The sequence below is a fragment of the Trichosurus vulpecula genome, chromosome 3, assembly GCF_011100635.1.
Source record: "Trichosurus vulpecula isolate mTriVul1 chromosome 3, mTriVul1.pri, whole genome shotgun sequence".
Taxonomy (NCBI): Eukaryota; Metazoa; Chordata; class Mammalia; order Diprotodontia; family Phalangeridae; genus Trichosurus; species Trichosurus vulpecula.
The window spans coordinates 181262957-181284824 of NC_050575.1; the positions used below are offsets into that span (position 1 = coordinate 181262957).

General features: G+C 43.8%; 1 protein-coding gene across 1 annotated transcript; it reads left to right on the top strand.

Annotated features, from left to right (window-relative positions):
• Nucleotides 1–100: 100 nt before the first annotated feature.
• LOC118842324 lies at nucleotides 101–8012 on the top strand. Its single transcript, XM_036749891.1, is given in 6 exon segments — nucleotides 101–389; nucleotides 1484–3399; nucleotides 3466–4694; nucleotides 4696–6547; nucleotides 6550–6798; nucleotides 6801–8012. Coding segments are annotated over 5 exon segments (5127 nt in total). The 5' UTR covers nucleotides 101–389; nucleotides 1484–1793; the 3' UTR covers nucleotides 6992–8012.
• Nucleotides 8013–21868: the final 13856 nt, after the last annotated feature.

Below are 21868 nucleotides of genomic sequence, written 5' to 3' on the forward strand. Positions count from 1 at the left end.
CGAGAGTTCCGAACTGAGGACCAATGAAATCTCCCCGTGAGGGAATGGGGGCGGGAAGGACACCGGAAAGGCAAAACCGTCGCTTCCGCCTTTACGTAGAAACTTTTTCTTTCTGCCCCCTTTCCAACTCTCTCCCAGCATTTCCCCCAGAGGAGCTATGGGAAGGGATGAAAGCCAATCAGAGGACATCTCCAGAGGCCAAAATGGATGCTGTAGGTGGGCGTCGCGTAGTGATTGCGTCATCCAGTTGTCCAGTTGTGGGATGTCCTGGGGACGCTAACGCTACTAACACCTCCCACTAAAACAATAACAGTTGGTTCAGAGCCTGGAGTTGACGAGGAAGTTGGTGGGCCTAGCCTTGTGACCCAAAATATTGAGCCGAGGAGCAGGTGGGAAGCCAGGGGATGTAGATTAATATCCCACAGGTCTGCTCAGAAGAACGGGACTTGGGTGGTAGGACTATGTTAAGGATCAGTGTGCCCTTCTTTAGGGTTCAGCCTAAATTGGTCAATAACTGGGTTACAACCGAGTGGACAATCATTTTCTCCCCCCTCCCCTTTTTTTGGCGGGGGGGGGGGGCGGGGAAAGGGTAGTTTTATTTTTCTTCACAGCTCACGAGGCGGTTCAACTCTTGGAGAGAGGCTTCTTTCAAATTCTGTTTAAATACTACTCATTCGAGGTCTAGGCTGACCTTCCCCTCTCCTTCCTCCTTCCCAGTAGTTAGTGCCAATTCCGCGAAATTATCATGTATTTACTTTGCATATGTTTTGCATATCCCACCCCCACCCCCCATGAGAACGCCTAGATGGTTGGATCTGATGTTTCATTGTATCCTCTGTAGAGCACTTGCCTCTTTTTTTTTAAATTTTTTTATTTATTTAATATTTTTAGTTTTCAGCATTGATTTTCACAAGATTTTGAATTACAAAATTCCTCTCCATTTCTACCCTCCCCCCCATTCCAAGATGGCATATATTCTGATTGCCCCGTTCCCCAGTCACCCTTCCTTCTGTCACCCCACTCCCCCCCAATGCCCTTTTCCCTTACTTTCTTGTAGGGAAACATAGATTTCTATGCCCCATTGCCTGTATATCTTATTTTCCAGTTGCATGCAAAAACAACTTTTTTTTTGAACATCTGTTTTTAAAACTTTGAGTTCCAAATTCTCTCACCTCTTCCCTTCCTACCCACCCTCCCTAAGAAGTCAAGCAACTCAACATAGGCCACATGCGTATCATTATGTAAAACCCTTCCACAATACTCATGTTGTGAAAGACTAACTATATTTTGCTCCTTCCTAACCTATCCCCCTTTATCCAATTTTCTCCCTTCACCCTGTCCCTTTTCGAAAGTGTTTGTTTTTGATTACCTCCTCCCCCATCTGCCCTCCCTTCTATCATCCCACCCTTTTTTTTATCTTCTTCCTCCTTCTTTCCTGTGGGGTATGATACCCAATTGAGTGTGTATGGTATTCCCTCCTCAGGTCAAATCCGATGACAGCAAGATTCACTCATTCCCGTCTGGCCAACATGGAAATTACGGAGAGAATAGGATTAAAATTCGGGCAAATTCTAGGATTAAATCATTGAAAGTTTGGAAACTGGTTAGTTTGATTTTGGGAAGGAGGGTGAGAGAAGAAAGAGTGAGAGAAAGAACTCCTGAAATTGTAGAATCACTGCAGGAAGCTCACTCTTAGGCTGATAACCTCTGTTTACCTGTAAATACGGAATCTGGCGTTTACCTCCCTGTCCATCTGCTGCCAGTCTTCCTGTTGTTTGTCTTAGTGAATAAGAATGGGAAAATCAGCCTCTAAACCTCAGACTCCATTAGATTGTATGCTATCCCATTTTGATGCATTTGTTCATTCAGGGTATGGTGTTAAAGTGACCAAGAGAAAACTGTCAACTTTATGTAGGTTTGAGTGGCCAACCTTCGGTGTAGGATGGCCCCCGGAGGGAACATTAGATAGAGGGGTTGTGGGGGCGGTACACCGAGTAATAACAGGGGATCCAGGACACCCGGATCAGTATCCTTATATTGATATATGGTTGCAACTAGTCACGTGTCCCCCTCCCTGGTTGAAAACCTGTACCTTTCAAAATGGTATTAGAGTATTGGTTGCTCGACCCCTAACTCCTAAGGGGGTCCAGAAACGCCCTGAGGCTCCTGTTTTCCAGGCGCCGCCGGAAGATATGGAGCCTCCCTTAGCCTGTACCTCTGAGCTCCCTGCAGTTTCCCAAATCCTGGCGAAAGATTCCCCCTCCAGACCGCCACCCTATCGCCCTTCCCCTTCGTCTCCCACAGTTCCTGACAGGTCCCCGAGAAAGGGACTCTACCCTCCCCTTCCCGATAATGTGGAGTCCTCCAAGTTCTCCGACACCTCAGCCCTGGATCCGGTCCCCACTCTGTCTCCATCTTGCACCCGGGGAGGGGTTCCCTATGCCTTGGCCGCCTCTTTTACTAATCCCTCTACCAAACTCCCAGACCCAACCCCCATTCTCCCTCTCAGACAGACTCTCGGGCCAGAAGGGACTTCTTCCTTGGTATATGTCCCTTTTTCATCAAGTGACATTTACAATTGGAAAACTCAGAACCCTCCTTTCTCTGAAAAACCCCAGGCCCTTATTAGCCTGCTCGAGTCTGTTTTTCAGACCCATCGCCCCACCTGGGACGACTGTCAGCAACTCCTTACTGCCTTGTTTACGACAGAAGAGAGGGATAGGATAAAAAGGGAAGCAAAGAAGGCTGTACTGGGAGCCACCGGGGGTCGCCCTGAGGACCACCAGGATGAGGTCGAGGAAGCTTTTCCCTCTACCCGCCCTAACTGGGACCCGGCCAGGTCCCCTAACTGGGACCTTAACTCCCTTAGTAATTACCACAAGTATCTGCTTCAGGGCATGAAATCAGCTGCAAGGAAACCAACAAACCTTACTAAAATCTCTGAAATCAGGCAAGGACCCGACGAGGCTCCTGGAGCCTTCTTGGAGAGGTTATATGAGGCCTACCGGACCTACAGTCCCATTGACCCAGAGGCCCCAGAAAACAGAAGGGCTATTAACGTGGCATTTGCCACCCAATCGGCCCCGGACATCCGAAAAAAGCTCCAGAAACAGGAGGGTTTTGAGGGAATGGTCATATCTCAGTTAGTGGAGATAGCTCAGAAGGCTTTTTACAATAGAGACACCCCTACAGATGTGACTAGTAAGCAGTGTGCTAAAGTTGTGGTAGCAGCCCTCCAGTCGCTGAACGGGAACGGGAAAAGGGGGCATCAGTCCCTTCCTCGCAGCTGCCTTAATAAGAACCAGTGTGCTTACTGTAGGGAGTTTGGTCATTGGAAAAACGAGTGTCTCCAAGGAAAAGGAGGGAGGGCTCACTCACCCTCAGTGCTGGTCACGACCGGTCAAGCCTAGGGGTGTCCGGGTTCCACCCCCACTGGTTCTAAGGAACCCCGAGTTCAGCTTTTAGTTGGGGGACATCCAGTTAACTTTTTGGTCGATTCAGGGGCCGCACATTCTGTGCTCAAGACCCCATTAGGCCCCTTGTCAACCCGATCCACGTCTGTCCAGGGAGCTACAGGACAAGCTGCCTTTTTCCCTTGGACCACTGATAGAGTGGTTGACCTTGGCACAGGAACGGTAACCCATTCTTTCCTTGTCATGCCTGAATGCCCATACCCACTTCTTGGACGAGACCTTCTCCATAAACTCAGGGCTACTATCTCTTTTTCTACGCCATCCCCCACTTTCACCTTTGCCCTGCCTGAGGGAAACGTTCCCAAAGGGTCTCTAAATACTGAAATCACTCTGCCGCTTTCGGCTGAGTACCTTCTTGCTGTGACCCCTGCGGCACTTCCCCACCTTTCCTCTCCCTCTCCCGTGCTTTCTCTGTTACAACAGGACTTTCCCAAGGTCTGGTCTGAATCCAATCCCCCAGGCCTGGCTGCGCATCATCCCCCAGTGGTGGTTCAGCTCCTTGCCTCAGCTGCTCCCATTGCTGTTAGGCAGTACCCTATGTCCCAGGAGGCACACCGAGGCATTTCTACACACATCCGACGTCTCCAAGACCACGGGATCCTAGTGCCCTGCTCTTCCTCTTGGAATACTCCTCTGCTGCCTGTACGGAAGCCCCGTTCCAAGGATTTCCGCCCTGTCCAGGACCTAAGGGAAGTCAACAAGCGGGTAGAAACCTTACCCTCTGATGTCTCCAACCCATACACCTTACTTAGCCTTCTTCCTCCAAATAAGGTTTGGTATACTGTCCTTGATCTGAAGGACGCTTTTTTCTCTATTCCTTTAGCCCCCGTTAGCCAGCCTCTCTTTGCATTTCAATGGCATGACCCAGATGGGGCGTATTCTGGACAACTTACTTGGACTCGGTTGCCTCAAGGGTTTAAGAATTCTCCTACTCTTTTTAGTGAAGCCCTTCATAATGATTTGGCACCCTTCCGTCTGGAACATCCTTCTTGTACCCTCCTGCAATATGTAGATGATATACTGTTGGCTTCTAGCTCTTATGATGAGTGCCTGACCTCTACCCGTGCCCTTCTGTCCCTTCTGCAGTCTTTGGGATATCGTGTGTCTGCAAAGAAAGCACAATTGTGCCTCCAGTCTGTTTCTTATCTAGGCTACATTCTACGGGAGGGGCAGCGATCTCTCTCTCCTGAGCGGGTAAGGGCAGTACTGGCTATCCCTATTCTACTATCTATCTACTAAGAAACAGGTGAGGGAATTTCTAGGTGTGGTTGGATACTGCAGGATGTGGATTCTTGGGTTTGCTGATCTGGCCAAACCCCTTTACTCTGCTTCCTCCGGGCAGGGGCCCCTTGTTTGGGGGGAAGCTGAACAAGCTGCTTTTGATAACCTCCGTCATGCCCTTCTCTCTGCACCAGCCTTGGCACTCCCTGATATCCACAAGCCTTTCCACCTCTTTGTGACGGAAAAAATGGGAATAGCCAAGGGTGTCTTAACACAGCCATTGGGACCATGGAAGCGGCCTGTGGCATATGATCCCGTAGCCTCAGGATGGCCGCCCTGCCTCCGGGCTATAGCAGCTACTGCTCTTTTAGTCAAGGAGGCTGATAAGTTGTCCTTTGGTCAAAACCTCTCTATTTCAGCCCCACACTCGGTTGAGACCCTCCTCCGCTCCTCGCCAGATCGCTGGCTCTCCCACTCTCGCCTCACTCACTACCAAGCACTCTTATTAGACCACCCTCGCTTGACTTTTATTCATACAGGAGCCCTTAACCCGGCTACCCTGCTACCTGACTCTGATCTGTCTGTCCCTATCCATGATTGTCATCAACTTCTTGACCAAGTCCAATCTGCTCGTCCTGATTTGACAGATGTTCCTCTCTCGAACCCAGACTTGATACTCTTTACCGATGGAAGTAGTTTTGTTAAAGACGGTGTCCGCTATGCTGGAGCCGCTGTCATTTCCTCTCCATCTCTCAATGTTCTTTGGTCAAGCCCCCTCCCCTCCGGATCCTCCGCCCAGAGGGCTGAACTCATTGCTCTTACCCAAGCCCTCCGTCTTTCGGAGGGAAAATCTGTTAACATCTACACTGATAGTCCCTACGCTTTTGCTACAGCCCATGTCCACGCTTCTTTGTATCGAGAACGGGGCTTGCTCACTTCTGCTGGTAGGGAAATCCGCAACAAATCTGAAATTCTAGACCTTCTTGACGCTCTCCAACTCCCTTCACGGCTTGCTATTATCCATTGTCCTGGTCACCAGACTGGTGACTCCCCTGAGGCCCTGGGCAATCGAGCTGCTGATTCTGCTGCTCGGCTCTCGGCCACTTCTTCCCTCATTGCCCCCTTGATGCCCACCCCGCTCCCTCCCAGTCCTGTCTATTCCTCCTCGGATGATTCCTTCGCTATCCAACAGGGAGAGGTGAAGGAAGGATCATGGTGGGTCATAGAGGACAAAATTTTTATTCCAAAAGCTTTAGCAAGGGAATTGATTAGAGAAGTCCATGACTCAACTCACCTGGGATCTAAGAAAATGCACCAGCTACTTGAGAGGTATTACATCCATAATATAACAAATTTGATACAAGATGCAGTAGATTGGTGCACAGTAAGTGTCCAAGTAAATGCAAAACAAGGCAAAAAGGCCCCATTAGGAGCACGAGTTAAGGGCTGTGCACCAGGGGAGGCCTGGGAGGTAGATTATACGGAAGTTAAGCCACCTGCAGCAGGATATAAATACCTCTTAGTCTTTATAGACACTTTCACAGGTTGGGCGGAAGCCTTCCCCACTAGAAATGAGACTGCCCAAACCGTAGTGAAGAAGATCCTGAATGAAATCTTACCCCGATTCGGATTGCCTTTTAGGATTGGTTCTGATAATGGCCCCTCATTTACTGCTAAAATTTCCCAAGGTATATCTAAGGCATTGGGAATAGACTGGAAACTACATTGTGTATATAGGCCTCAGAGTTCAGGCCAGGTAGAAAGAATGAATCGTACATTAAAAGAGTGCCTTACAAAACTTTGTTTGGAAACGGGTGAAAACTGGGTAACATTGCTTCCTCTTGCTCTCCTCCGGTGAGATGCACCCCAAACAAACTGGGTTTGTCCCCCTTTGAAATTCTTTACGGGAGGCCGCCTCCCATTTTACCTGCTGTAAGAGAAGACTTGATAGCAGAAGCAACTAACTCCTCTATTATTAAGTTCCTTCAGGGTCTCCAAGAAACCCAGAACTCACTCCACAAGCAGGTGCGAGACGCGCTGCCCATCCCAACCTTCAACCCTGTGCATAAATTTCAACCAGGCAATACTGTTTTTGTCAAGAAGTATACGCTACAGATCTTGCCCCGAAGTGGAAAGGGCCACGTACTGTAATTCTCACCACACCCACCGCCATCAAGGTTGATAACATCTCTGCCTGGCTTCACCACAGTCGAGTCAAAGCAGCCCCGCCTGAGAAATGGAAAGCGGAGTCCCTTGGAGATCCACTAAAGATAAGACTGTCTCGCTCCTCATCCTGATTTTCCTGCTCTACCCTTATGTTTCTCCCCGAAACCCCCATGCCCCAAAAATCGACCTGGACTGGGTGGTCACCATACAAAAAGGACAATCTTGGACTTTTAGCAATTCCAGCCGCATCTTTCTCCCCCTCAACACTTTGTTTCCCAGATCTAAAGGATCCCCGGCAGTGGTGGGTTTTTTTACTCTGCACTGATTCAGGTTGCCCGGCTCTCTGTACTTGTGACTGTGTCTCAACTGACCCTAAGGGATCCCTATGTGAACGGGCGGGAAGTAAGGGGGGTCCAGATCCATTGTTTCGCATCCAAACAAATGGAATTGACCTTAATATCATTATTCAAAATCCCTCAGACCCTATCTGGGGAACACAAGTTTCCCGGACCTTAGCCCTCTTTCAGTTCAATTGGGGAAAGGGTAAGAATGGGAGATTTGAACTAGGAGATAGGATGACTCTCACTGTGAGCAGTGGAGATAAGGCCCCTCCTGTACTATCATCCCCTATAGGACCTCTAGAATCAGTCCTCAAAGGTCTAAGTCCACAGCTCCCAGGTGTCCCAAATATCCCGGTACCCCCAGATGTCCCAGGTGACCCAGATGTCCCAAATGTCCCAAAGCCTCCCGAGATGCCAGTAGGCTCAGGAGCACCAGTCTCTGTCCTGTACCCGCCGCCCATCCATTCCCCCAATCAGAACTTACATCTTTTCCGTCTCCTAGAATCAACCCATCGGCTTGTGAACATAACAAATCATAACCTTGCTCAAGATTGCTGGGTCTGCATAGACCCCCAACCCCCATTCTTTATGGGTTATGCTCTGCAAGAGGCCATTGGGAAAACCTCTACTGCTGACCAATGCACCTGGGATCAGCCTAGGCTTACGCTGGGTGATTTGCAGGGGACAGGCACCTGCTTAACCACTTCTTCCACATCTCTCTCAAATCCCCTCCATAGATTCTGCTCCAGAACCATAGAGATGACTAATCCCGAATCTGACTCATACTGGTTCATGGCCCCACCCGGTTCCTGGTTGGCCTGCAAGGATGGCCTGACCTGGTGTGCCCGTGCCTCGATACTGCTAACACAGGAGGACCCCCTCTGTGTTTTGGTTGCAATTCTACCAAGATTCTCTCTCATGACCGGCTTGGAAGGTAGAGAGTTCTTCTCCTCGCACTCCAAGCTAGTACATACAGGGAGGTCTCAGCGAGCTGTGCCCATCCTCATCCCCTTACTAGTGGGATTGGGGTTGGCTGGCTCAACAGCGGTAGGCGCTGCAGCCCTCATTCGAAGTGACAGCAGTTATCGTGAATTGAGTGCTCAAGTCGATCTGGATATCACTCACATCGAAAAATCCGTTGCCCAGTTGGAACGGCAGGTCGATTCTCTGGCTGAAATGGTCCTCCAGAACAGAAGGGGTCTGGACCTTCTTCTTATGAAGCAGGGAGGCTTATGTGCTGCCCTGGAAGAAGCTTGCTGTTTCTATGCTAACAATTTGGGAGTCATTTGAGAAAGTCTTTCTTTGGTCAGGGAAGGACTGCGGAGGAGGCAGCAGGAGAGGGAGAATGGAGAGAATTGGTACCAATCTTTTTTCAGTGCCTCTCCCTGGCTCAACACCCTGATTGGTGCTTTGGCTGGCCCCCTCATTCTATTGATACTGGCCGTAGCTGTAGGTCCATGTTTACTTTCCTATATCTCAAAACTTATTCGTTCTCATATAAATACTGTTCCTATCTTGGTGCCCCAGACTTTAGACGCCTCAGACTAGGGCCTCTTTCAAAGGTTTGAAAGCTCCTCCATAGAAAAGGTGGGAAATGTAATACAGGAGAAATTAGGAACCCCTGAGAAACCCCTAGCTATTGACAAGTACCCCCCAGAAAGAATGGACTTAGATATCTTTGGCATTTAACAAGCCCCCTAGGATCCGGTGACTCCTTCCTGGAATGTCAATAGATAGGACCATCCCACTGAGAGATAACCTGGCAGATCCTGTCTAGCAGATATCCCTGAGACTCCTTGGTTCCTTCCTGGAATGTCAATAGATAGGACCATCCCACTGAGAGATAACTTGACAGACCCTTCCTGGGAGATATCCCTGGGACTCTGTGACTCCACCAAGGAATGTAAATGAGATTATCCCACTAGTACGATAACGTGACTGAATCTTTTGATCAGCCAGGACCTTTGTTCCTCTTCCCCCTTACTCTGTACCCCCATATCCTATATAAGCCAAGCCATCACCCCAACACATTTGCCATTGATTTGTGGTGCCGTACCCCGATGGCCGCCGGCTAATAAATTCTCCACTTAAAACTTATACTCTGTGGTGTGTCTCGCTCGCTTCTGGTACAACACTATCTCTCCCTTTCTCCCTCTCTCAATATATTTCTCTCTCATCCCTTAATTTTATATTTTTTAGATATCATCTCTTCATATTCAACTCACCCTGAGCCTTCTGTCTATGTATATATGTATGTGTGTGTATATATATATATGTATGTATGTGTATATATGTATATATATATATATGTATGTATGTGTATATATGTGTATATATATATATATATATATATATATATATATATATATATATACACCCTTCAGCTACCCTAATACTGAGGTCTCATGAATTACACACATCACCTTTCCACGAAGGAATGTAAACAAAACAGTTAAACTTTAGTAAGTCCCTTATGATTTCTCTTTCTTGTTTACTTTTTCATGCTTCCCTTGATTCTTGTGTTTGAAAGTCAGATTTTCTATTCAGCTCTGGTCTTTTCACTGAGAAAGCTTGAAGGTACTCTATGTTTTTAAAAGTCCATATTTTGCCTTGGAGCATGATACTCAGTTTTGCTGGGTAGGTGATTCTTGGTTTTAATCCTAGCTCCATTGACCTCTAGAATATCATATTCCAAGCCCTTTGATCCCTTAATGTAGAAGCTGCTAGATCTTGTGTTATCCTGATTATCTTTCCACAATACTCAAATTGCTTCTCTCTGGCTGCTTATTATACTTTCTCCTTGATCTGGGAGCTCTGGAATTTGGTGACAATATTCCTAGGAGTTTTCTTTTTGGGATCTTTTTCAGGAGGTGATTGGTGGATTCTTTCAATTTCTCTTTTACCCTCTGGCTCTAGAGTATCAGAGCAGTTCTTGATAATTTCTTGAAAGATGATATCTAGGCTCTTTTTTTTGATCATGGCTTTCAGGTAGTCTAATAATTTTAAATTCTCTCTCCTGGATCTATTTTCCAGGTCAGTGGTTTTTCCAATGAGATATTTCACATTGTCTTCCATTTTTTTTCATTCCTTTGGTTCTGTTTTATAATATCTTGATTTCTCCTAAATTCCCTAGCTTCCACTTTCTCCAGTCTAATGTTTAAGGTAGTATTTTCTTCAGTGGTTTTTTGGACCTCCTTTTCCATTTGCCTCATCCTACCTTTCAAGGCATTCTTCTCCTCGTTGGCTTTTTGGAGCTCTTTTGCCATTTGAGTTAGTCTATTTTTTAAGATGTTATTTTCTTCAGTATTTTTTTGGGTCTCTTTTAGCAAATCATTGATTTGTTTTTCATGGTTTTCTCACATCACTCTCATTTCTCTTCCCGATTTTTCCTCTACTTCTCTTACTTGCTTTTCCAAATCCTTTTTGAGCTCTTCCGTGGCTTGAGACCAATTCATATTTTTTTTTGGAGGCTTTTGTTGTAGGCTCTTTGACTTTGTTGACTTCTTCTGGCTGTATATTTTGGTCTTCTTTGTCACCAAACAAAAGATTCCAAAGTCTGAGTCTGAATCTGAGACCGTTTTTGCTGCCTGTTCATGTTCCCAGCCAACTACTTGACCCCTGAGTTTTTTGTCGGGGTAAGACTACTTGTAGAGTAGAGAGTACTTTATCCCAGCTTGAGGGGCTGGGCTGCTATTTTCAGAGCTACTTCTACACAGCAAGCTCTGCCACACCAGTGCTCCTTCTCCCCCAAGAACCGCCAACCAGGATTGCGGCCCAGATCCAGGCAGGGCAAAGCAGGCTTTGTACTCCCGCTGTAATCTGCCACTTAACTCCTCCCACCAGGTGGGCCTGGACCTGGAGGCAACTGCAGCTGTAGCTCTGGAAGCAGCCTCAGAGGTGCACCACCTCTGCCACCCCCCAAGACGGTGGCCAACACCCCAAGACTGTGGCCAACCGCAAACTCCTTTCACTCTGGTCCAGAAGCTTTTCCCACTAACCTTCTCTGTTGTCTTTGGCGTTTGTCGGTTGAGAAGTCTGGTAACTGCCACAGCTCAATGATTCAGGGCCCTAAGGCCTGTTACACCTGGCTCCCATTCTGGTTGGTCCTGGCGCAGCCCATGCTGGGCTCTGTTCTGCTCTGGGTCCCAGCTCCATGCAATAGACCCTTCCCAGTGACCATCCAGGCAGTCCTGGGCTGGAGCCCTGCTTCCTTTTGCTATTTTATGGGTTCTGCAGTCCTAGAATTTGTTCAGAGCCATTTTTATAAGTGTCTGGAGGGACCTGGTGGGGGAGCTTAAGCAAGTCCCTGCTTTCCAGCCATCATCTTGGCTCCACCCGCAGGACAAACACTTGGTCTTAAATACTCAAATGGCTCTGTTAACCCATTGCCTGGGAAGTTTCTTCCAATAATGTGGATTAAAACGCATCCATGTCTGTGCACTCCCTGTGACTCTTGTCCATATCTTCCCAGAAGACTTCCCAGAGGTAAGGTCCATCAGTGTTGGAGGCCTTCCTATCATTCTTCCTCCTAAAAGTGCCTCTTTCTTACCATGTAACTAGCTTGTTTTCTCTTCCTGCAATACAATTCCTTGAAACCATCTTTTACTCCAGATCTAATTTAGGGTTTCTCCTTGATTCCTACATTACTCCCTCTCACACAATCCAACCAGATTGTCCTAGTTACTGGTCTCAAGGACATTCCCATCTCATGCCTTTGCATTATGCCTGGGAACCCACTACCTACATTCCCTCTGTGCAGCTTAGACTCTTCTAGCTTCTATCAAAGCTCACCTCAAGTGATACCTCTATGCAGCCTTTCTTGATCAATCCAGCTACCATTTTGTATGCCTGCATTCCGTTTCAATTTTTTTTATTTGTATCCCCATCGCCGTGTCAAAAACATGGTAGGAGCTTACTACTTTATTGATTGATTTATAGAGAGTATATAACCTAGGTGTCATTCTTGACTCCTCACTTTCACTCCATATCCAATCTGTTGCTAAGGACTGTTGATTTTGCCTTTGCAACATCTTTCAGATATGCCCCCTTATCTCTTAATACTGCCACCACTGCCCAAGTACAGGCCCTCATCTTCTCAGGCCTGACCCACTGCAATAGCCTGCTAGTGCCACACCTTTTTCCCCACTCCAGTTCATGCTCCATTCAGTTACCAAAATGATTTTCCTAAAGCAAAGGTCCAACCAAGTCACACATATGGCATTTAAAAAAGTTTGAGAGACATAATTTCTGAGTAATTTAATCGTTTTGTTAATAATGCCAGCATATTTATTAAAAAGATGGTGGTCGGGGCAGCTAGGTGGCACAGTGAGTAGAGCATTGGCCCTGGAGTCAGGAGGACCTGAGTTCAAATCCGGCCTCAGACACTTGACACATGTACTAGCTGTGTGACCTTGGGCAAGTCACTCAACCCCAATTGCCCTGCCAAAAAAAAAAAAGATAGTGGTCATTTAGCTGCCTCTCTTAGACGAAAGACCACTCATGGTGGTAGGTTCACAGTTTATATGCTCTTGGAAAATTAGGTGTTCCTGAGGGAGGCAATCATCTCTGATTGATTAACAATCAATGAGAAAATAAGTATTACAATGAGGGTCTTAGGGTACATGACTTGGTTCACTCAAATCTTAGTCAAAGATACTTGTCTATTTCCATATCACCTGTCTGACAAAACGGAGAATCGACACTTTGCCAGACCTGTCTAAGTAAAAACAATTAGTAGGAATGCACCCATTAGCCTAAACTTAGAATTTCTTTTACTGTCTGATTAGATCTTGGCCTGGGTAAATCTTTGAGAGGGAGAGATTTCCCACACCACTTGATTTCTGGATGAAGAAGTTGAAAGGGGGGGAAACCTTGGTTCTGATTGAATAATTAGTTATTAATACAAGAGAGAAGTAATTGTTTCTCACACACATCTCTCCCTACCCCTAACTCAATAAATTTTAATGGTTCCCAATCCCTTCAAGATCAAATAAAAAATCCTCTGGCATTCAAAGCCATTTGTAACCTAACCCACTCTCCCTTTCCATCTACCCAATAGATAAAATAATTGCTTGTGGTCTCTTCCATGTGTTTTTAAATGCTCTAATCTCTTTTGTCTCTTCTTAAATAGTGTCATCATTTACCTTCCCATTCACCCTCCCTCCATTAAAAACAACCTTTTGACAAGTAAACATACTCAAGTGAAACAATGCTACATAATGTCCCTGGTCAAAAATGCATCTCATTCACCCTCCATCTATTAAAAACAACCTTTTGACAAGTAAACCTACTCAAGTGAAACAATGCTACATGATGTCCCTGGTCAAAAAAGCATCTAGAGTCCATGATCTCCGTCTAGCATTGGGTACTGTGCTTCATCTTCTGACTTTTGTAATCATGATTGGTAGTTGAATTGGTCAGAGTTCTTAAGGCTCATAATTTTTTTTTCCTTTATTGATATGGTTACTGTATAATTATTCTGTTTATTTCACTTTGTATCAGTTTAGTACCAATTCTTGGAAGCAATAATGTATTCTATTACATTCTATTACATGTATTCTATTACATTCTATTGAGAAGTATTGAAAGCAAAATGACTAGAGAATTGGCCTCATTCAGAAAGACCTGGTTTCTAGCTCCAACTCCAACACAGCTTCTTAAGTAACCCTGGACAAATAATTTAATTTCTTAGTACTCTAAGCAGCTCTAAGACTGTACCTAGCAGAGAAAGTTACAGCCTGCATCAGTAGAGTGGTTTTCTTTACCTAGAAGCTCCCTCCACCAAAATAAACACAGGTTCAGTCCCTATCTTTCATATACATATTTTGTTCAGCCATTTTTACTCCCTTCTTTTCTAGTTCTTTGCTACATTAAAATGTGTGTCTATGAACGTTTTTGTAAATAGATCCTTTCCCTTTCCCTTTGATCATTTTGGGTCATAAGCTTACTAACTGGTATCAGTGTATCAAACATGATACTTATTTCTTCTGAAGCAGTTGTATTCCATAAGCTACTACTGGCATACAGTGACAATGTTAATATTAGTCTTGAAAAGATGGGCCTTTCGTTTTCATTGGAAGGGAGAAGAAAGGAAATAAGCTTTTGCACATTACCTACTATGTGCCAAGCATTGTACCAAATTGTTTTTTATTTTTACAAATATTCTTTGATTCTCAAAACAATCTTGTGAGGTAGGGGCTATTATTATCACCATTTTACAGTTTAGGAAACTCAAGTGACTTTCCCAGGGAAAACTAATAAGTGTCTGAATCTGGACTTGAATTCAAGTTTTCTTGACTCCAGGCCTAGAGCTCTGTCTCTTATACCTCCATGGGATGTTCAAGGTCAAGCCCAATGGGAAACTTAAGGTCAGTAAAAGAGCTTTGCAATTTCCCAAAAACAATCCAGCTCACGTGCTCATCTTGCTTACCTCTGGGACCAACTCATGGTTTCTCTTTATAGTGTTTCCCAGATATACACAATGATGGACAAGGGTATCAATCCAAATGCAAGCTGAAATCTAGCCAACAGATATTCTTCATCCAATTAGTCTGTCTTGTGTGAATGGACAGTCCAAACTCCTTTAAATGATTACAGAGCTATTCCAGGCGGCACTGCGGTATTCTGGTACTGATGTAGATCATCATAAGGACATCTACAAACAGGAGTATCTGGAAGACCTCACTATCCACCAGGGATCCTTCTTTGGCCTAGACCCTGCCCTGGATTTCCTCCATCATAGCAAATACTTTTGACAAATGTGTATCTTTTTTTATCTTTTCTAATGTTTATTATCATAGGGTCATTGAATAGAGTGTTTTCTACTGTCATATGTTCAAGGAATTTTAAATGGCTTTGATGTATAAACAGGAGACAATTTCTAAGAGAACACACAAGGTGACATTTTGTCTTATGAAATCAAATACCTTTTTTTTTAAGCAAACTAAACAAGTTTAAGTTGTGCAAGCAAACACAATGGCACCTTATCTTTGCTACATCATTCAGTTAATTGTGAAATGCTAAATGACCTGGTCTGAATCTTGCTTTTGAAAGCCCTATTGTTCCTTCCCAGGACCTTCATCAAAGATACCCTCAATTCATGTATAGATAATTTTCATGAAGATTTTGTAATAGATGGGAGATGTAGCAACAATTTTGAGTAGTAGCAGCTGTTGAGGTGTAAGACCCAGCAAGACTAGCAACAAGAGCTGCCAGCACACAGAAGGCCACTAACACAGGTTCTTTTGATCTGCTTTACTAAGGAAAGTAACTTTAAGGGGTTAACAATCTCACTTTAATCCAACATACAAATATCATTCACTTAGTTCAGGAGGAAAAGCCAGGACCCTGAACTTCAGAGCAAATACAAACAAATTACAAACATACATTTTAAACAGACCAAATACAAACCAACATCTCAGTTAGCAAAGGCAGGGGCCAGTTACAATGGCTTGCCCAGAGTCACATGCCACTCTTCTAGTGAGTGAGAGCCTCAAACAAAACATCTGGGTTTTTTCCGAAGCCGGAGAGACTCCTTAACGGCTACCCAGAGTCTCCACATCAACACTCGTCCATGAGTGAGAACCCCTGACAAAGTGCTAGCCTTTGGGTTTTTATACTCTGTTCAGGACCTGAAGGATTCATACCTTCAAAGGGTGTGGGCTTGGGGCTTTGCACCTAGTTAGGCTTAATCAAAGGAATTTGATTACTTTAGCATTTCTAAAAGAGAAAACAGTAAAAAAAAAAAATTCCCACCTTAATTACCAATACAGGGGAGTAGATAGGTTGGTAGTTATTAATGTTATCTCAGTTATGAACCTTTCTTCCCTTTTTTTATTAATAAGATCTGAGATTTAATTCTATGCTTTTTGTATCTTTCCTTCCTTCAGATATCTGGTACATTGATCCCTGTAATCAAAATAACTATTTGTCCCAAACTATTCACAGCAGCACTAGAAACAAATTTAAGTGGACATTTTTTGAGGAAGAACATCAATTATGGAATAAGAATATAATGAGATAGTATTGGACCTTAAGAAACAGTACCTAGGATCCCTTTCCACTCTAAATATATAAGTGTGAATATGAAGAATTCGGAGGAATGTATGGTGTCATACAAAGTGATGCAAAGTGAAGAAAGGGCAACCAAAAATAGTAAATATTGATAACTATGTAATTAAAGACAAGGCAATAATGATAGCTGAACATTTACACAAATGGTCAGAAAGGATCATGAAAATGAAGCATGTAACTGCCAGTATATTAAAATATACGTCTTTTGGGGCAGCTAGGTGGTGCAGTGAGTAGAGCACCGGCCCTGGAGTCAGGAGGACCTGAGTTCAAATCTGGCCTCAGACACTTGACATATGTACTAGCTGTGAGACCTTGGGCACGTCACAACCCCAATAGCCCTGCCCAAAAAAAAATATATTTTTTTTGGGCTGGGGAATAGGAATCAAATAGCTAATTTACACACGTCATTTCTTGTAGCTTTTTAAAACAGGGAATACCCAAACAGGTGAGATCATAGAGCCAGGCCCTAAAGTGTTTTGAGTATTTTTTTGTTCTTTTGTTGCTGTTTTAATATTTGAACACTTGTAGTTGTCAAGGAAAGTTTCAATAAAATTTTTAAAAACAATAGCAGCTCCCACTTCCATGACACTTTAAGGATTACAACATGCATTCCTCGAAACAGTTCTGAGATATGTTGTACAAATATTATTGGCCCCTGTTTTCTCTGTCTCACAAGAGTATAGGAGTATATGACATGTACAAAAAGCTATGTATACAATAGTAAGCGATAAATGCATTGGAGAAGTACGAAACAATGTTCTTTGAGGTTTGAGGAAAGATTGTCACCAGTGGGCATCAGTGTAAATAAGTGTAGTCTTCAGGGTGGAGAGAAAAAATCCTCAGAGTCAATATCATAAATGATCATAGACATAGAGGGAGAAAGGACCTCAGAGGTCATCTAATTCAGAGGTGGCAAACCTGTGGCCTTGAGGCCACAATGTGGCCCTCTAGGTCCTCAAGTGCTGCCCTTTGACTGAATCCAAACTTCACAGAAAAAATCCCCTTAATAAAAGGATTTGTAATGTGAAATTTGGACTCAAAGGGCAGCACTTGAGGACTTAGAGCACCACATGTGGCCTCGAGGCCCCAGGTTCTCCACCCCTGACTAATTCAACCCCCTTATTTTTTCTGATGAAGAAACGGTTCAGAGAGAGAAGTAGCATTCTCAATGTCACATAGGCAGTAAATGGTAGATCGAAAATTTGATCCTGTTTGCTCTGCTTTCAGAGTGAGCACACTGTTAACATTGGATCACACAACCTCTCATGTCAGTGTTTCCACAATCCGGCTAGCAGCTTTTGTGGGGGTGTAAGATCCACCCACAGCCAGCACCCAGAAAGCTGCCAATAGCACAGGTTCTTTTGATCTGCTTAACTAAGGAAAGCAAGGTGAAGGGGTTGGCAAACTTACTTTAATTCAGCATACAAACATCATTCACTTAGTTCAGGGGAAAAAGCCAGCACACTGAACTTCAGAGCAAAATACAAACAAATTACAAACATCAACAGACAGACCTTGTCTGATTCAAATCCCAATACATAGTTACCAGAGTTCAACAAAGTCTCAGCATCCAGGTTTACAAGCTGGAGGGCTCCTTAGCTACAGCTGCCCAGAGTCTCCTCATCAACACCATCTCGAGAGCCCTTAAACAAATTACAAACAGACAGACCCAATACAATTCATAGTTACCAACATCTAGGTTCAGCCTGGGAGCTCAGAACAAGGGCTGGCCCAGTCACATGCGCCACCACTGCTGTGGGTAAGAGAGCTCCAAAGAAAAGACAGCCAACCCCCTGGTTTTATATCTTTTTCAGTGTCAGGGGTGAGTCACACATGCGACTCACCCACGTGACCTAGAATTGCCACAAAGAGGCAGACTTAAACCCATGTGGTCTAAAAGCCTCTGCTGTCCCAGACATGTAAACTAGTCCCTTCCTGGAGTTAGCCCTGCCTTTGGCCCCACCTTAGTTGCCAATCCACACCCACATACTTTTCACACCTATTAGGGGTTTGGGCCTGGGGCTTATCTCCTAGTAAGGCTCACTGAATTACTCAAAGAAAACAAAGGCCATTTTGCTTACCAACACAGTCAGAGGACTTGAATTCAGTCTAGGTCTGCTTCTTACTATCAGTTTGACTTTGAACAAGTCATTTCCCCTCTCTGGGCTTCAGCATCTTCATTTATAGAATGAAAGGCTTGGACTAAAAAATCTGTAAAGGCACTCAGCTCTAAATCCTAAGAGCCTATTAACTTCTGGCTAAATGGATCAGGGAAATTTTCAAGGAAAAAGTTGTATTTCAGGTGAGCTTTGAGCATATGTTGCTTGTCATCAAGCCAAAGCCAGAATAGCCCACACAACAGGCCAATATAAATTAATTCACTGAGATATAAATGGCTGATGCTTGGAGACAAAGCTTTTACCTATAGAAATTAGTCCCATTATTGGAATTTCAGGGTTCAGCAAAAGAAAGATGTTCCAAGGTCATGGTATCAGACATTTAGAGCTGGAAGGGACTTTAGAAGCCCTATGATATTGTCCAGTTCCCCCTCATTTTACATATAGTCCATGTGAACCCCAGATTAGCTTTATCCCAACATTCCATTCTCACAGATGACTCTCTCCTCATGGTATAGACACTGTCACTAACTGATGTGGAATACCATCTAGGGCACAGATGGGAAGAGGAATTGAATGGTTTCTGTCATGAGGGTACATATATAAGGTACTGATGTGAACATGGGGAATTCCAATATGCTCTACCAGGGATGGGGAACCTATGACCTCAACTATATGTGGCCTTCTAGGTCCTTGGGTACAGCCTTTTGACTGAGTCCAAATTTTACAGAACAAATCCTTTTATTAAGGGGATTTGTTCTGTGAAATTTGGATTCAGTTAAAGGGCCACCCTTGAGGACCTAGAGGGCCACATGTGGCCTGGAGGCCACAGGTTCTCTATCCCTGCATCTAGACCACTTCAAAAGAGGAAATCTCTGATTTAGAAATGCTTGGATTTAGAATAATGCTATCTTAATCTCTTTTTTTGGTAAATAATGCCTAAAAGAATATAGTATTGTACTGACCTGTACCTTGGTTCAGGCTCTTATTATCTCAGACTATTGCAATACTCTGCAGATAGTCTCCTGCAAACTTACTTGGTTTCCCTACTCCTGTTCTCCTTTCCAATAATGTTCTTTAATTATCCTGAACTATAAAATAACTTTCCCAATTGCTTTCACAGAAACTTTCTCTAGCTCTTCGCTACTGTAGGATAAAACATGAAAGCCTTAGCCTGGCATTTAAAGCCCTGCACCACCTGGCATTAGTGTTCTTTATCCCTCTGTGCTAGTCAAACTGCCATACTAGATGTTCTACCTTTTCATATTGTTCCCATCTAAGTACCTTACTTGAAGGAACATTCTCTAAATCTCTTGTTGAAACCCTTCCCTTAATGGAGATGTTACTTCTCACCTACTCCTTGAAAATTAATCTACTTCCAGCTGAAAGTAATCTCTCCTCAAATTTCTTTTTGTTGGTCTGCCTTTATCTTTTCTTTGTACCACATTTTACCTTTCACTATACTTCTTTGGGTATGTATGTCTCATGTACAGAAATAGGTACCACGATATCAGGAGTTCTTGTAATTTTGCATCCTGAAAAAAATTCAGTTTCTTACATATAACAGAAAATTAGATTTGATCCTTGAAGGGGTTAATTGCAGAAACTGTTTCTATAGGATTTCTTGGCTTCCTTTAAAAAAATTTTTATTGATGCTTTTTAAAAACAGGTCACTTCCCAATGACTCCTAACTTCTCCCCCCCTGCCAAAAAGAATCTTTTCCAAACTTAAAGTATATCTAAGCAAAGTAACCTAACACATATGCTATATCTGGCAAAGTATGCCTAAACTTTGCAGCTGTAGTTCACCTCTGCTAAAAAAAAAAAAAAAGAAAGAAAGAAAGAAAAGAGGGAGGTATGCTTCCTTATTATCCGAAATAACCGCATTAGAGTTCTGATGTTTTTCAGTGTTTTCTTTACATTATTGTAATCATAGCGTAATAGACTGTTCTCTTGGCTCTGCTTATTTCTTTCTACATCTATGCATGCAAATCTTTGCAAATTTCTCTGAAATTTTCATATTCCTTTCTAATAGTATATAAATATTACCCATTATCCCAAATATCTTTTCAGTTGACATGTATTGCAAAGTTTCCCTTCCCCACAGTTCCTGTTTTGTGAATTCCAGTCAACAAAAGTGGACTTTACTCCTGTCCAAGTACACAGTCCAGGTTCACTGATGAAGGACTAATAAATGAACCACCTGCTACAGGAAGCTTTTCCCCAAATCCCCACATAGTTCTAGAGCCCCTCTTGATAATTTCCTATTTATTACACATAGGGATGTGTGTGTGTAGTTTGTCTGTAGCTTTTTGCAAGTTGTCTCCCTCATTGGACATTGATTTCTTTGGGGGCAGGGACTGTCTTTAATCTTTGTATACTGTGGAAAATATTATACTATTTTATATCATTTTTAATTTCAACTAGACCCAGAGCCTGATTAATGAGTAACTGGATGAAGATCCAGGACCTGGGCTTCTTTGTTCTCTCTAAAAATTTGCTCAGGAAATACCCTTAGCACTGTCAACAAAGCTTACCCCTGTTAGCCATTAAAGGATGAGACCCTAACCCCAAGAGAGACTACCTTGCTTAATATTAACTGACCTTTGTCAACATTCTTTCCATTAAGGAAAATCCTCTTCTTGTGTCATGGTTAAACATACATGGGGGTCATAAACGTGAGGTAATACAGGCTTGCTAGCTCTGCTAAAATAACGTATATAAGTTTTCTCATTGCTTTGTTCAGACAGCCAGAGCCTATGCTCTGACTCCTTGTACGTACAAGTAAGCTAGCTTAGCTATGCTTTAAGGGAAAATAATAAACATGGATTTTTCTATCACCTAGCTCTGTTGTTTCCTTCAACCAAATTTTCAGGTTTAACAATACCCAGTGCTTAGCACAGTCCTTGCAACATATTAGGCTCTAAGTAAGTAAGTACTTATTATGGGCAGCTAAGTGGCTAACTGAATAAAGCTCTGGGCCTGGAGTCAGGAATACCTGAGTTCAAATTCGATCGCAGACATGTACTAGCAGTTTCCTTATCTGTAAAATGAGCTGGAGAAGAAAATGACAAACTACTTTCAGTATCTTTGTCAAGAAAATCCCAAATGGGGTCAGAAAGAGTTGGACTGAATAAACATCAAGTGCTTATTGACTGCTTGCCTACTAAATACTATCAAGATCTAATTAGGTAAGGCTTTATTTATTTATGGAATGGACAGGAAAGGACAGTACCCACAAACTACCACCAACTGTCTCCAGGCCACTTGACTGATTTTTTTCCCAGCTTCCTCATTCACAGCCAATTCGGGTGTCCTTTTAACATTAAGGCTATTATTTTGATTCCTCAGTAAAATGCGATAGGTTTGAGCGGTGAAGCCACGCCCACCAAAGATGGCGTTCCCCGGAAAGGCGTCGTACTGGGAGGAAAAAAGACATTGGCCCGGGCCGCTGCCGCTTCAGCTTCCGCCGCCGCAGC